This window comes from Drosophila eugracilis, unplaced genomic scaffold, assembly GCF_018153835.1.
Source record: "Drosophila eugracilis isolate 14026-0451.02 unplaced genomic scaffold, ASM1815383v1 contig_75, whole genome shotgun sequence".
In the NCBI taxonomy this organism is placed as follows: domain Eukaryota; kingdom Metazoa; phylum Arthropoda; class Insecta; order Diptera; family Drosophilidae; genus Drosophila; species Drosophila eugracilis.
This window is the reverse complement of record NW_024573645.1, coordinates 1485160-1498879: the sequence shown is the minus strand read 5'-3', so window position 1 is coordinate 1498879 and position 13720 is coordinate 1485160. Positions and strand designations below refer to the sequence as shown.

Here is a 13720-nt window from a genome sequence, read left to right as displayed (position 1 = left end):
TTTTCTTCTGAGCTGCCAAGCGGCTCAATGGTCTAGGGGTATGATTCTCGCTTTGGGTGCGAGAGGTCCCGGGTTCAAATCCCGGTTGAGCCCGTCACTACCTTTTTTAGTTTTATATTTTTTTTATTTTTTATTTTAAACTTATACAATTTTATTTAAAAAATTTATATTTTTTAGATTACAAAAAACTAATTTCAACTGGAGATGCGGGGCATCGATCCCCGTACCTCTCACATGCTAAGCGAGCGCTCTACCATCTGAGCTACATCCCCGTTATTCCCGTTGGTGGCAAAAAACCAATTTGAAGGTCGTCAAGGTACAACTACTGTTATTTTGGACATTTTAATTTGCTGACTGCCCAACATAACTTGTTTCTTGGCCGAGATATCTGGTTTCAACCTTGAGTGCTTGAAATAGATAAGACATGAGAAGTGTAGACTATTTGAAACAAACTTATGCATTTAATTTCCGTTTCCGGTCAGTGAAAGTTGACCAAAAGAAAACACAAACACCTGGCAAATGAGTCTAGGACAACTTCTCGTCGCTATTCCTTGTTGTCGCAGCACAAACACAAATAAACTCCCGGACCAACCCATATGAAGTTGTAGAGAATTGGACAGGAGTCAACCAAATGCCTCAGCATATGGGAAAGCAGATTCCGGTGGTCAGATCCCTTCACTATCTGCACTTTCACACTTCTGTTTATTCAACTGTCCCTTGGTTGTTTGCCTCTGCCACGCCCTTGGGCATGGGCGAGAGCTCTATTATTATTTTCGCAAGTTATATAAAAATAATAACAAGAGCGGACATGGAAGCTGACCGACCAAGCCAATGGATGGCCATCCATTATGCTGCCGGGCATTTATTTGCCAAACAATTGAATCTCTCCCCGGCTCCTTGGGCAGCTTGCAACCACTTCATCAGCCATCCTCGTCTGCAGCTATCTTATGGTTTATGATGGAATCAAAACAAATGCCGGAGCATAGTGGCCTCAGCTTCTGCTCGTCCGGAACCTCGAGCTTTTCCTTTGGCTGGTAAGGATGATGAGGAAGTTGATGATGATGAGTTTGTTTATGCAGATTGCTTGTGGAGTTCTTCCTTTGGCGTTAATGGATAAATGGATGTGTGAGTTGTGTGCGTGGGTAACCCTTTTTAAGGTTTTTTCACGGAACTGCACCACTTTCAAATTTTAGTTTGTTATGTAAACAAAATGATTTTAATTGCTCAGCTGAATGGGTTTTGTTTAATTTTATTGATTTGAGGCAACTGAAAGATGTTACATTATAATTTTAATTTTGTTTTATTCAAATTTAATCGATCCTTACGTTTTCTTATGTAAGGCCACAATTTTATATATAAGTTTAATACGTATTGTAATGTAAAATTTGTTGTACACGCTATAGGGATATTTGCTATACAGAAGTCTGTGTTTGGGTACCTTGATTTTATCTCTTTTTACTTAATTTTTTCGACGAACACATTTCAATTAAAATTGTATTGTTTTCTTTTACTTTGTCTGCCCTGTTTACTTAGGCGAGCTTTTCTTCCGGCTCCTTGTTTTTTCCGTTCATCCCAGCTGTGGCAAGGGTATCGGATATGGCCCTGGCCGCTGTCCAGGTCCAGGTCCTGCTCCAGGTCCAGAATAGCCAGTGGCAGTAGCAGATGCCGTTCCCACCGTCGGAGGCGGGGTCATTCCGGGAGGCGGCAAAGGCAGAGGAGTGGCTGGTGAATATCCATATCCATATCCAACACCCAAGGGACTTGCAGCTGATGCGGAATTTTGATCACTCTGATAGATATAGACATTGCTATTTCCTTGAGCCTGTTGACCCTGGCTTAATGGCATAGTGTAGAATCCAGCGGGTGTGGCATAGTAACCAGGTTGAGGACCAATAACCGCCGGATTGCAGCCGTAGGCGGGACAATTGTAATAACCAGCTATAGGATAAGCGGGGCCAGCAAACATTGGATCAGGATTGTGATAGGCCATCCATCGATTACGCCAGCGGCGAAACAAGGTGCCCAGAAAGAAGAAAGATTTCCCATCGATGGGTTCTGGTCCTGAATGATTCAGTTCCTCAGTCATATACTGATCCAGATCCTCATCCATATCCATTTCTATATCCTGACTCCGACTGCTTTTGATCAAAATCAGCAAAAAAACAAACTGGAGCACTGACATCTTCCCAACTGCATCTATTGAAGTCTCTGGGCGAACTACTTTAAATCTGATCTCAGCTCCAACTCGGGGAGTCCCATGAAGAAAGGCTGCCTAATGGGCCTTGTAATGAGCATTCGAGTGCTGTAACTTCGTTAGAGCCAACAAACCATGAATATTTATTAATATTATATGCTTTCAAGGCTGCCCTGGTTACCTTTGGAAATCTTTTCAAGTTTAATACGTTACTTTTTTATTTTTACTCCCCATCAACTGCATGTGCTTAATACATCCATGGTATAGATTAACAATATTACACACTAATTTAAAATTTAGCTCTTTTCTTTCTTTATTTACATTAAGTAATCAATATATATGTGAATACTTTTTTTTTTATTTGTTATACTAGTCTTGTGTCTAAAAAAATAAACTTTAATCAGATATAATAAACATAGCTACTTAAATGAATTCCCAAAATAGCAATTCAGTGTCCAACAATACAATTGGTGTAACCAAAACTTAAACTAATCTAATTTCAATGCTCTATTACTAACCAATGATGCGTACGGTGCGAAAAAGTCAGCGCGGCCCACATCGGGGATGTAGCTCAGATGGTAGAGCGCTCGCTTAGCATGTGAGAGGTACGGGGATCGATGCCCCGCATCTCCAAAGGTGTTTATTTTTTTATTTACAAAACAATCTATAAAAATAAAAAAACATATGTACTTAATCACAGAATGCATTCCCATAGGCGCTGACTTACGTATTCTTTTAAGGTTTTAACTTTTCTGAGATAAATGCTTGAACTTCCAACCCGCACGTTTCAGCAATTTTTCATTATTAAATATAGAGAAAAAGTTGAAGTTTTTAACTCTTGTTGCTGAATTTTGCTTTGCCACATTACATGCTTTTGTGGGGGCACAAAAAACGTTTTGAGTTATGAGTTCTTCGTGCCAGGTGTACTAAAAATATACTGAAATTCAGATTACACGACACGCAAACACCCTGTAAGGCAAGCCGCCAAAGGACTCAACAAACAAAAATCATGAAAGGCATGACGTATACAGCAGAAGCCTTATACCCCTCATTTACCTGGAGAAGGCCTGCGAATAAAGTGTGCAAAAAACAGGTGACAACAATCAGTAAGAGTTGAAATGGGGAGAGGTGCCCGTCCGTGTCTGGAAAAACAAAAACAAGAACCCATAAGGGCTGTGAAAATTCACGCGCCCGTGAAAATTTCGCACGTTTTTATGGCCCATGAACTCCGTACACCCCGAACCAGATATCCTTTCAAAAATTGAGTAATGGCCACATAGATTAGCAGGCGACCATTTGATTTCTCCAACCAGAAATTCATTTAATTAAAAAAATACGCAAAGTCAACAGAAAAACTACAAACGAAATTATAGTCTAGAGAAACTTTCCATAAACTTTGTTGCCATCAAAACAATAAAAACCGCAATCCTCGGCCAGACTTTTGCCTTTGTTATCGAAGCTCGAAACGGACAATGGAGTGTCCTTTTTTACGACAAAGCCAAATCCGGCGGAACCACATAAATTATGTTAATGCCTAAGCTATGTACACGCCCACTGTGTGCGACTCCGGCCGGACTGTCCGTCCAGGATAATCAGAAAAATACACAGCACACATAGAGGGACATTTGCTTAGTGGTTTTGTGCGATAGTTTCTGGGCTGTCCATTGCGAAAATTGCTGACAATTGCTAAAAACCTCGGGTGACGATGAGGTCTGGATCAGCATTTTTTGGGGGTGGGCGTCATAGCATTGCAAATGATATATGTTTGAACACATGTTTCGGGGCAGCTAGAAATGAAGCTTATTCGGTTGGGGAAAGCAAGTCTGGGCAAATATTGGGTGGATTGCCAAACTTTGAGATCATCAAATCGTACCATCCAACTAAGTTTCGTATCCGATAAGTGAAATTCAACAGCAGTCGCAGAGATATTAATTCTCGGGAGGAAATTAGAAGAGGACATTGCTGTATCCGACTTACAAACAAAAAGGACGCTGTAAATTAAATTCATAAAAATAATATAGCATTGTTCAGCTTGTCAGAAGTTTGTTTCTCCCCATTGTTACATAATTATATGCCCCGGAGTTATCGGTGGGCTTGAGTGCGTTTGGGTATAAAAAAGCAAGATAAGCCGGAGGCGAGTGTATGTAAATAAATTGAAACAAATAAGCTGGCTGCTGAATGTTGGCTGTCGGCTAATTGCAGGCAGTCCCCTTTATCGCGAAAAACGAGTGAAATTGAAAAGCCGTTCGTTCCATTTGCAAGGCAAATATGCGAAGCCCCCGGATCTCCGGACGGTTTTTTCTTTCACCTTGCGGTGGACAACATCGCAACATGCTGTCGAACATTTCCGCCGGACTGTTTCCGTTATGCAACGCCGTTGCAAGGACAACAACAGGTGGATGTGTGGAAGTGTGTGAGAAAGGATGGCGAATCTGAAACCCTGGCCACTGTTTACGTCGACCAAACTTTTTGTCAGCTGTCATCGGGGCAGACATATGTACAAAAGGAAAACGAGAGTTTTCTCTTTATTCTGATTCCAACAAGTCGCCAGCACCAAGAATGACAGCTGCAACGTATTGCACTGGATGTGTGGCAGACAAAAAAAAAAAAAAAAAAAAGTACTTCAACACACATGTAATGTATTGTGCTCGAAAGGCCCCGGCGAGATTCGAACTCACGATCTCCTGTTTACTAGACAGGCGCTTTAACCAACTAAGCCACGGCGCCACTTGCGGTACACCCGAAAATTTCGAAACTTCTGTGGTAAGAATTTTTAAATATTTATGGGTGGCTACAAAATACTAAATTAGTTAGGGGTCAAATATTGTTTTTCGATTTGATTATATATTTGAGTTATTTGTTAATACTGAATATAAAAAATCTTTCTAACATATAAAAAAAAGTTAACACAATGGAACAATGTGTAGGCCCCGGCGAGATTCGAACTCACGATCTCCTGTTTACTAGACAGGCGCTTTAACCAACTAAGCCACGGCGCCATATGATTTTGGAGGGACCAAAGAGCAATTATTGCCGCGTCCAGTTTAATTTTAAATCGATATCTAAATATTTGAAATGGAAAATAAAACATATTCTAGTAATACATTAATTTCGTAGTTGTAGAAAAAGTTTAAGACTTTATGAAATTTTTTTAAATATGAGTACATTAAATTTCGTTTTAATGGGAAGAACCTATTTTTTTCAAAGAGTTGTGGTTAGTAAACGCTATAAAATATGCAGGGAGTCCCCGCTGAGTTAATTGACACTTTTTAAAGGGGAACAACAAATTCATATAGTTGTGTATCATTGGCTGATTAAGATATGGACAAATAAAATTCTAGGGGAATGTACCAAAGATGCCTGGGGTACTTTTGCGGCAGAAGGCATCTGACTATAAAAGCGAACTTGCAGTCATTCAAACTAAGAAAAACAGTCAAAGTAAGAAGATTAAAAGAAAAAAAAAGAAAATGGATTGTCAGGCCACAGGAAACCCAAAGACCGGAGAGGCGATCGCCCGATGTGGAGTGAGTGTGGGAGACGATCTGAACAATGCTCGAGCTGGCGTATTCGCTTCCACTCCGGGCGCTGGAGGACCCGTCACCAAGGGAGTTTACGGAGCGGTCAACGCGTAAGTTAACTCTTTCAATTCAATTCAATTGCCTAACAAACATATATTTTTCAAACGTGAATTTCCCATCGCACAGCAATGGCCATAGTTTATCGCTGCAACATGGTCACATCGAGGGCGTGGGCAGCACCACCACCGCCGCTGCTCAGGCCAATCTCCTACAGAGCCAGAGCACTTCACTCAATGCCACTGGCTTCCACAGTCACAGCAGATCCCATGATCAGTTCGGAGGCGGGCTTAATATGCAGACGGCAGCGGGTCACCAAGCGGCACTGGGGGTCACCAGGGTTCCTCAGTTCGATGTGACCACCATTCAGACTTCTGGCAAGGCCAACCTGTACACTTCCCCAAGTGGCAACCTCAACCTAAATGCCACCGGGACTGCAAACCATCATCTGAGGGGACCGATGCGTGGCAAGACCGATTTTGGAACCGGACTTAACTTGCGATATGATTTCTAATTTATTTGGAGTGGATTTGGGTTTCGGATGGCTCTACATGCCACCTCGCAAGATCGATGCAAACGCCAGATCGTCGTCCTCTATCCAAATGTAAACCCCTTCGACGATCTGAACAGCGAGTTAAGAGCCTACATGTTGTTTAATACTTATTTAGAAAAGAGCAATCCAAACTTCTGGAACAAGCTAAACTTCCTAGAAGTTAACATTTCAGTAGAATCCTTATACTCAATAAAAAGGTTTTCTATGCTGCACTATTTATAAAATCGATTTTCTTAGTCACAATGCAATATCAGTCAACTACCATCGATTTCCCATAATTTATCAAGATAAAATTCACACAATAACCGAACCACTTGGAGGAAATCCTTTCGAGTGCTAGAACTCATCCTTCCACAGATGAATTTTGCCTACGAGAAACCAATTTTTGACTAGTCAGCTTTTTCTGGTTCTTTTTTTTTTCCTCGGCAATGTGTGCAGGCAGCGCGACCGTTAAGTGCCATAAAAATAATTCAAAATAAATTGCTTTACATAAAAATTTGGTTTCGGCAAAGACGCGCAACTGTTTTATAAGGTGTATAATTTGGCCATAATAATGCGCATCATGGCAGCACCCAACGCGGGGTTGGTTATTAATTCTCGGTCGGCGCGTCGACGGGGACGAGACATAAATAAAACGCTTTATTCGTGAATATACTTTGCAGACACGACGGAGTCCTAGTTAAGCCGTAAAAATTACACCAACCAGTCAAGAAGCCCTGACTTTGGACTTTTTGGAAGGGCCAAAGCAAGTCATGTCAGCTGGCCTAATCCCCAGGTAGATATCCGCCTTGATTGGCCGCAAAAGAAAGATGCCAAGTCAATACATTTGATACGCCCAAGGGATCTTTGTGGGCGTTTGGTGAGTGCGGATAAACGCTGACTTGTAATGTCATGTAATTAGGGTAATAATCGGCTTGCCACTTGCCTTATCCCGCGGCCAAAACGACTTCGTTATGCAAATTTCGAAGGAATAAAGAGAATATCTTGCGGTTTACACATTTTTCAAGGTTAAGAAATTTAAATTTTGCAGACTTGAAATTATCTTTAAGGGCTATGGATTTTCTTTTCCATAATTATTGGTCACAAATCGTTTTTATCATTCATCTTCCCTTTAGAGAAAGAACCCCATCATAGCACCCTTTGCAATACTGAAATATCAACAAAAAGGTCTTCGTTGACAACCGTTTCCTGGCAGCCAAAAAGCCGGACTAATAAACATTATTTATCTTTCAACTATATCACTCTCTGAAGTTTGCATATTTCAAGAAACTACATTTATTTCAAAATGGATTTCACGTACTGCGAGTTCCCCAGCACCGTTTCCATTGACACCTTCAAGGCCTATTTCAATCTCGCCGATGTCAAGTTGCCCAAAGTCGGCGGTAAATCATTGGACACCATCCAGATCCCAAACGAAATCCAGGAGGGCCAGGCAAATCAAGCGAAAAGTCTGCGACATCTTGTGCTCGATGCCATCGTTGAGAATTGGAGTGGTGAGCAAATGGCTATAAATTCGCCATAATGTATTAAATTAAATTAAAAAATATTTATATTATTATTTGTTTAACAAGCCAAAACTTAGTTTGCTTTAGGGGAAACTATTTATATTCCTGGATAGTATAGTATATCGTATCTAGAATAAGTATCCACACTGACAAATTCTGAAGGAATTTAAAATATTCAGACATTGCTCATCCGCAGAGTTGCCGCTGTATCGGCAGCTGAGACGAAGGGAGGACCGCAACTATCTCCTTAGCCACCTGGACACACAGCTGCCGCTGCAGATGCTCAGCGCTCACATTCGCGAGGACTTCTTCTGGCAGCGCTGCTACGGCCAACGCTGGCGGAGCGCACCACTTCAGGCGCGGGGCAGAGAGCGGCCCTGGATCAACATCTACATGGAGCGACATGTGCAGGAGTTTATTGAAAACATGCAGACGGGCGACTACGAGCAGGAGGGCAACGTGCAGGTCGTCCTGGACATCTGTGCGGCGTACATAAATCAGTTGGAGATAAGTTTCCTTCAGCCTGCCCCGCCCACAACCGATGCGAATGGTGAGTGGAAGGATCTGGAATTGAGATTACCGTGGGATTATATAGAAGATTGGACTTAATCTGATTCGCTTGAAGTTATATCTTTAACTTATTTAACTCTAAGCTTGAATAAAACCCTTAATGTTTGCATAATTTCTTGATGAACTGATTTAAGATAGTTTCGATATATTCACCATATTCCAGGGTACATATTCCTCGTCCTTAAAACAATTCTTTGACACCCTTTTGCAGATCACATTCCGCTTGATTACCTGCTGAGCAATCTGCCGGATTTACGCCAACTGCGACTGAGTTACAGCACCAAGACGGTCGGCTGCAATTACCAAATGGGTTGCAATCAACTGACTGTCAGGGATATTCTGCATTTGACCAAGGGACTCAGTCAGTGCCACGAGTTGCGGAAGTTCTGGTGAGGATTGACTTCTCTAAAGGTTCTTATTTAATTTCTTTGCTTAACAGCCTGCACAATACCAAGCTGATGCCGTATCAGCTGCAATTCCTGGCCCATAGTTTAGATAAAGGATGTCATCACCTGACCGAAATGTCCTTGCTGCACTGCGCGGTGGGGGATGCGGGAATCCGTTGCTTCCTAGAGACCTGCGGCAAGGAGTCCTTTGGCACGTTGACTGTCCTTGATTTGACCAATAATAAGATTAGTGGGTGGAAAATCTGTAGAGATATATGATAAATATGTTATAATTTATATGTATCTTCCAGCTGAAGAAGGTGCTTACATCCTAAGTCGCACCTTGAGGCATGTTCCTCTCAATCAACTGGTATTGCGTTTAAATCCCATCCAAAGCGATGGAGCTGCCGCCATCTTCAACACCCTTCAGGTCATGCCAATCAAGGAGTTGGACTTGGGTACCTGTGGTATTTCGGAGACCATCACCAAGCTGTTCATGATGCTGATCTGCCAGCACACCACCTTGCTAGATATTGATTTATCGAATAATTCCCTGGGAGAAGACTTTGGAAAACATCTAATGAAAATCATTAGCTGCAATAAAATTCTTGAGAAGCTAGATCTTCGGAACACTGGTCTATCGCTGGACATGCGTCGGAAGTTTCAAGAGTTTCTAATCAAAAACGTGGAACGCAAGAAGCACGAGGCTTTAAAGCAAAAACAACGCGATAAGTTTAAGGCAATGATGCAGCTATAAATAAATATCTTTATGTGATATTTATAGATGTTTTGCTTATTGCTAGGGTAAAGAAAGTATATATAAGATAAAATAAATTGTAAGGTCTTCTATTACAAGAACCAAACTGTTGATAAATCAAAAATACAAAAAATTATTGCAACTGTTTCCGCCCGGGATTGAACCGGGGGCCTTCCGCGTGTTAGGCGGATGTGATAACCACTACACCACGGAAACTGCGATGGCTACCGTTTCCTCCCTAGACAATTTAAGTTAAGATATCAAATAAGATAAGATATAAAAAATAAATATAGATTTTATTTTTTAAGTATCCACATACGAGTACATAGTGGCTTCTTTTAGCCCTTTTCCTCTCAGAGGTATGGCAAGAACTTGAGCAGCAAACCGTGAAGCCACCTCGAAGCTTTCAAGCCAACTTTCATTAACCCTCGACCTTGTTGACTTAAGTCAACAAAAACAATGCTAACCCCATCAAGATTGCCAAGGGCCCAACTCCCTGAACCCAGTTGTCCCTTCCTAATGGCTTGGCCCAGCAACTACAACAACAGCCAAACTAAGTGGAAACACTTGAAAATGAGTTGGAAAAAAGGTAAAAAGTTGTTGAGAAAATAAACAAAAAAAAAGAAAATTCAGTTTGTTGCTATTTCAGTGGGTGTTGTTGCTCTTGTTTTTGTAGGGCTAGTTTGTTGTTGTTTGCTTTTGTTGCTCTTCTTGGCACGAAAAGTGTAAAAATTGTTTGTGCTTTTGTTAATGGCATTTTAAGTGCGGTTGGGTTAAGGGATACGACGGTGCGAAAAAGGGGCTAAGGTCTGGTTAAAAAGTATTTCTCATTAATTGGATTAATTTCCATAAGCTTCGAGGTCAAAGGTGGCAGCTTCTAGCCGGAATTTTGTTAGTCCTTAAAATCTTAATTTTTATTCACATATCCTTTTAGTTTTCCATTCTTTAACACATCCACACATATCCCACCCATCTGCACCTTTATTTCCCATTTTCCGGCTTGCTTATGCTGTTGTTGCTATTTTTCAATTAAAATCAAATTGTATTTTTGTCTGGTGGAACTTTTTACTCATTTCGTGCTTATTCTTTTTCTCATTTTGTTTATTTAGGACCTTGTTTTGTTTATCTGCGCAAGTGAAAAACAACACAGAAGAAGAATACAGACTCTTCGGCAGGATACAAATGTATATTCAGAGCAGCTATCATACAGACTTACATACATATATGTATGATAATTGCGTTTTAAAGTTTGATATGTGGCTAAAGTTTTTTGGCTAAAATGTCCTGGCCACGACCCTCGCCTGTTGTTTCTCCAGCATATTTAGCAGCTCATAAATCTTCCATGGATTCAGCTTGTGATTTATGCCAAGCCAAAAACTTGAGCCAGCCAAACAATAAAAAATATCTAAAGAAAGAATTAGATTGGGGGTGAGAAAAAGTTTTTGAGCTTTAAGGTGGACAAAAATTACACTAAAAAGTTGAACATTCTAGAAAAACATCACTGGACAATTTTAAAAAATGTTAAATAGTGTAAACCATTTAATTTATGGTTTGACCTTAAATTAGTAGGTATATTTCCTAATAATATCTATATATGTCTGTATATATTTAAGAAGGAATCATTATCAAAAGGAATATAATTTACTTTATCTAAAATTTCCCCTTTCCTTCAATATCCAATTTAATTTCTTCTTTCCTCTTTCTAATCCTTTAAAATTTCGCCCTGCCTTCCCCAATTAGTTTTCCGCCTAATTGTCATATTTTTCTTCTCGGTTTTTGCCCTCTGTCCAGTTAATTGCATTTGGTGTGGGCGTCGGGAGTGGCTATTTGTATACAGAATGCCTCGAAAACTTTAGACAGTTATCATCATTATTTATGATATTCCTTTCCATTTTTTTCCATCTAATTTTTTTTTTTTTTTTTTTTGCCCCTGAGGCCACGCAAGGGGTTAAATGTGCCAAATGGGCATGCAAAACTTTTTAAATTAAATTAAAAGCATGCCAAAAGCGCCGGAGACAAAACAAATTTTGATGAGTCAGCTGCCGTGCTTTGGAAAATAATGGGGGCCAACAACTGCAGTGTTTAAAAGTCAATAAATCAGCGATCCACTGATGAGGGTAAGTTGCCCTTCAACCGTTCTACCAACTCTAATTAAATAAAAATAAAATGCGGATCTGATGATAGAAAAAAGAATATCCTTTGGAGATGCGGGGCATCGATCCCCGTACCTCTCACATGCTAAGCGAGCGCTCTACCATCTGAGCTACATCCCCTTGATGAATTTCGCTGATTTGGAGGCCTTTAAAAGAAAAACTATAAAGGTTTTATAGTTTTATGATGCTTAACCCTTTATGGGTTAACAAAAACAAAATTTATTTTGAAATGCAAGTTTGTTTGTTAATAGAAAGAGTCATTATGCCTTTCCCAAGGAATAAATAGGTCTGAAAATAGATTACGTTTGGGGAACTAATTAAAATTTTTAATGATCTTAACTTAATTTGTTTTTTTAATTTTAACGTAATCTTTAGATTGCTATACCCAACAGTTAGTTTTCAATTTCCTTTTTTTATAATGTCTAACAACCTCATAATATTTCCAAGCATTCAAAGTCAGTTATTAAGAAATAATCAAATATTACCACACACACTCGTATTACCATGTATGAAAAGGGTATTGTTTTTAGTTTCAAATAAAATGGGTTAACATTTATTGAACCAAATTATGCATGCATTCAGCTTGTTTAAAAGAAACGATTGAAACCGGTTGACCCTCATTTCAAGTCCATCAATTCACTTAATATGCATGTCGAAAAGGTGTCTTTAGATGACCAAAAAGGTGATATGAATTTCAGATTTTGAAGTTGAAAAACCCAAAAATTTTCACCTTTATCGTAGGCGGCTCAATGGTCTAGGGGTATGATTCTCGCTTTGGGTGCGAGAGGTCCCGGGTTCAAATCCCGGTTGAGCCCGTTATTCAACTTTTTGCTCCTTTTTTCCCTACCAAGGATGCTGAAAGGGAAAATATAGGGAGAAGGGTATGAGAGTAAACAATAATCATTTTATACATGCTGTGACAATGTGACTTTATTGCCAATACAATAGATAAAAATTCAATTCAGGCTTGTATCAACACAACCAACTTGGAAGCCTGACGTTTTTATGATTATTTCACTCCTTTATATGTGTTTTCTGTTTGGTTTACTGGATGACAAATTTGCATATCCCTCGAGTCTCGTGTGTGTGTGTGTTTGTTGTCCCCGCATATGACAGCCCTGGGAATTGGCCGATACGAAAGACGCAATCTCAATGCCAATCGCATGATGTGCGAATTGCCACAAGGACTCTCGTCCTGCTCGTTTTTTCATGCCATCATCTAAACAATAAAGAATAATCTCCTAGGGCTCTGGAGTCTTGTAGCAGAAGTTTGCCTAAGCATTGGAATGTGCCACGTTTTATTGCTTGTAATTTGCATGCAAGTTGGCATTGAGAAAGTTTTTTCTTTCTTTTATCGCTGACTTTAAGACGCTCAAATCGAGCGTGTGGCTATGGATGAATTGTTACAAGGAGTTAAGGAACGCTAAGTCTGATCGGTTGGCATGACCCAACCTTGGTTTGATAGGGTTAAGGGTTTTTACTATGTTAACAAACTACTAACTAATATATAACTCCAAAAACTATGATAATAACATATAAACTTTGCAGATTTTGATTTTATGTTTAAGGGATATATTTTGATTTATTCGCAAATACCCTTCTTCTGACAGCTCCTTTAAACTTTCCCCGGGAAGTCCTTTTTCCAGTTGAAACCCCCTTAGAAAGTCCTTTTTTCCTTTAACCCTGACTTGCTGTCACTGCGTATTAATCAACAAACCTTTTCGCCTTAACCATTTGGCCGGACAATATTTGCCAATCAATTGCCACAAACACAAATTGTCCATTTTCCTGTGGCCCTTCGCCTGTCGCCGGAGCGGAAGGAATTTTAAAATTCAAATATAAAATAAAATGCCCAATTGAAAGCGGTTACAATGACAGTGTCAGTCAGTCACCGTCCGCAGTTTTCCACGATTTCACACCCACAATGGACCCAAGATGATGGTAGCAGATGGCCAAATTGGTGGGGGGTAGAAGGATTTTTGTATATCGGAAGACCGCAGCAAATAATATTGAAAATCCGTAGACAA

At 40.1% G+C, this 13720-nt stretch overlaps 3 protein-coding genes and 8 non-coding genes across 12 annotated transcripts; 5 read left to right on the top strand and 6 right to left on the bottom strand.

The window, feature by feature from the left end:
- Window positions 1-21: 21 nt before the first annotated feature.
- Trnap-ugg lies at window positions 22-93 on the top strand. Its single transcript has one exon. It is a non-coding gene; the product is annotated as a tRNA-Pro (tRNA).
- A 106-nt stretch (window positions 94-199) lies between these two features.
- On the bottom strand, window positions 200-272 carry Trnaa-agc. Its single transcript has one exon. It is a non-coding gene; the product is annotated as a tRNA-Ala (tRNA).
- Window positions 273-1453: 1181 nt separating this feature from the next.
- Window positions 1454-3015, bottom strand: LOC108106985. Its single transcript, XM_017214362.2, has 2 exons — window positions 2922-3015; window positions 1454-2858 (listed from the first exon to the last, which is right to left on the bottom strand). The coding sequence occupies exon 2, from the start codon at window positions 2180-2182 to the stop codon at window positions 1568-1570; it is 615 nt and encodes a 204-aa protein (XP_017069851.1). The 5' UTR covers window positions 2183-2858; window positions 2922-3015; the 3' UTR covers window positions 1454-1567.
- Trnaa-agc lies at window positions 2755-2827 on the top strand. Its single transcript has one exon. It is a non-coding gene; the product is annotated as a tRNA-Ala (tRNA).
- A 1365-nt stretch (window positions 3016-4380) lies between the features above and the next one.
- Window positions 4381-6540, top strand: LOC108106504 (attacin-A). 2 transcript variants are annotated; one of them, XM_041819492.1, is made up of 3 exons: window positions 4381-4957; window positions 5536-5822; window positions 5899-6540. In XM_041819492.1, exons 1-3 carry the CDS (start codon window positions 4754-4756, stop codon window positions 6281-6283), a joined length of 876 nt encoding a protein of 291 aa, XP_041675426.1. In that variant the 5' UTR covers window positions 4381-4753; the 3' UTR covers window positions 6284-6540. The 2 variants fall into 2 exon arrangements, with proteins under 2 accessions (XP_041675426.1, XP_017069131.2); XM_017213642.2 differs by lacking the exon at window positions 4381-4957 and having other exon boundaries at window positions 5402-5822.
- Trnat-agu lies at window positions 4848-4921 on the bottom strand. The gene has a single exon. It is a non-coding gene; the product is annotated as a tRNA-Thr (tRNA).
- On the bottom strand, window positions 5120-5193 carry Trnat-agu. Its single transcript has one exon. It is a non-coding gene; the product is annotated as a tRNA-Thr (tRNA).
- Window positions 6541-7516: 976 nt separating the features above from the next.
- On the top strand, window positions 7517-9540 carry LOC108106563. The gene is made up of 5 exons (XM_017213772.2): window positions 7517-7815; window positions 8024-8377; window positions 8609-8786; window positions 8837-9033; window positions 9095-9540. The coding sequence occupies exons 1-5, from the start codon at window positions 7608-7610 to the stop codon at window positions 9538-9540; spliced, it is 1383 nt and encodes a 460-aa protein (XP_017069261.2). The 5' UTR covers window positions 7517-7607.
- Window positions 9541-9683: 143 nt separating this feature from the next.
- Window positions 9684-9756, bottom strand: Trnav-aac. Its single transcript has one exon. It is a non-coding gene; the product is annotated as a tRNA-Val (tRNA).
- A 1984-nt stretch (window positions 9757-11740) lies between these two features.
- On the bottom strand, window positions 11741-11813 carry Trnaa-agc. The gene has a single exon. It is a non-coding gene; the product is annotated as a tRNA-Ala (tRNA).
- A 623-nt stretch (window positions 11814-12436) lies between these two features.
- On the top strand, window positions 12437-12508 carry Trnap-ugg. Its single transcript has one exon. It is a non-coding gene; the product is annotated as a tRNA-Pro (tRNA).
- Window positions 12509-13720: the final 1212 nt, after the last annotated feature.

Bases quoted from the DNA above. Each gene is read 5' to 3' on its own strand.
- LOC108106504 (XM_041819492.1), top strand. From the start codon at position 4,754: ATGACAGCTGCAACGTATTGCACTGGATGTGTGGCAGACAAAAAAAAA. The intron at 4,958-5,535 runs GTAAGAATTTTT...ATAAAATTCTAG, and splicing joins AAAATTTCGAAACTTCTGTG to GGGAATGTACCAAAGATGCC. The intron at 5,823-5,898 runs GTAAGTTAACTC...CCCATCGCACAG, and splicing joins GTTTACGGAGCGGTCAACGC to CAATGGCCATAGTTTATCGC.
- LOC108106985 (XM_017214362.2), bottom strand. From the start codon at position 2,182: ATGTCAGTGCTCCAGTTTGTTTTTTTGCTGATTTTGATCAAAAGCAGT.
- LOC108106563 (XM_017213772.2), top strand. From the start codon at position 7,608: ATGGATTTCACGTACTGCGAGTTCCCCAGCACCGTTTCCATTGACACC. The intron at 7,816-8,023 runs GTGAGCAAATGG...GCTCATCCGCAG, and splicing joins CATCGTTGAGAATTGGAGTG to AGTTGCCGCTGTATCGGCAG. The intron at 9,034-9,094 runs GTGGGTGGAAAA...TGTATCTTCCAG, and splicing joins TTTGACCAATAATAAGATTA to CTGAAGAAGGTGCTTACATC.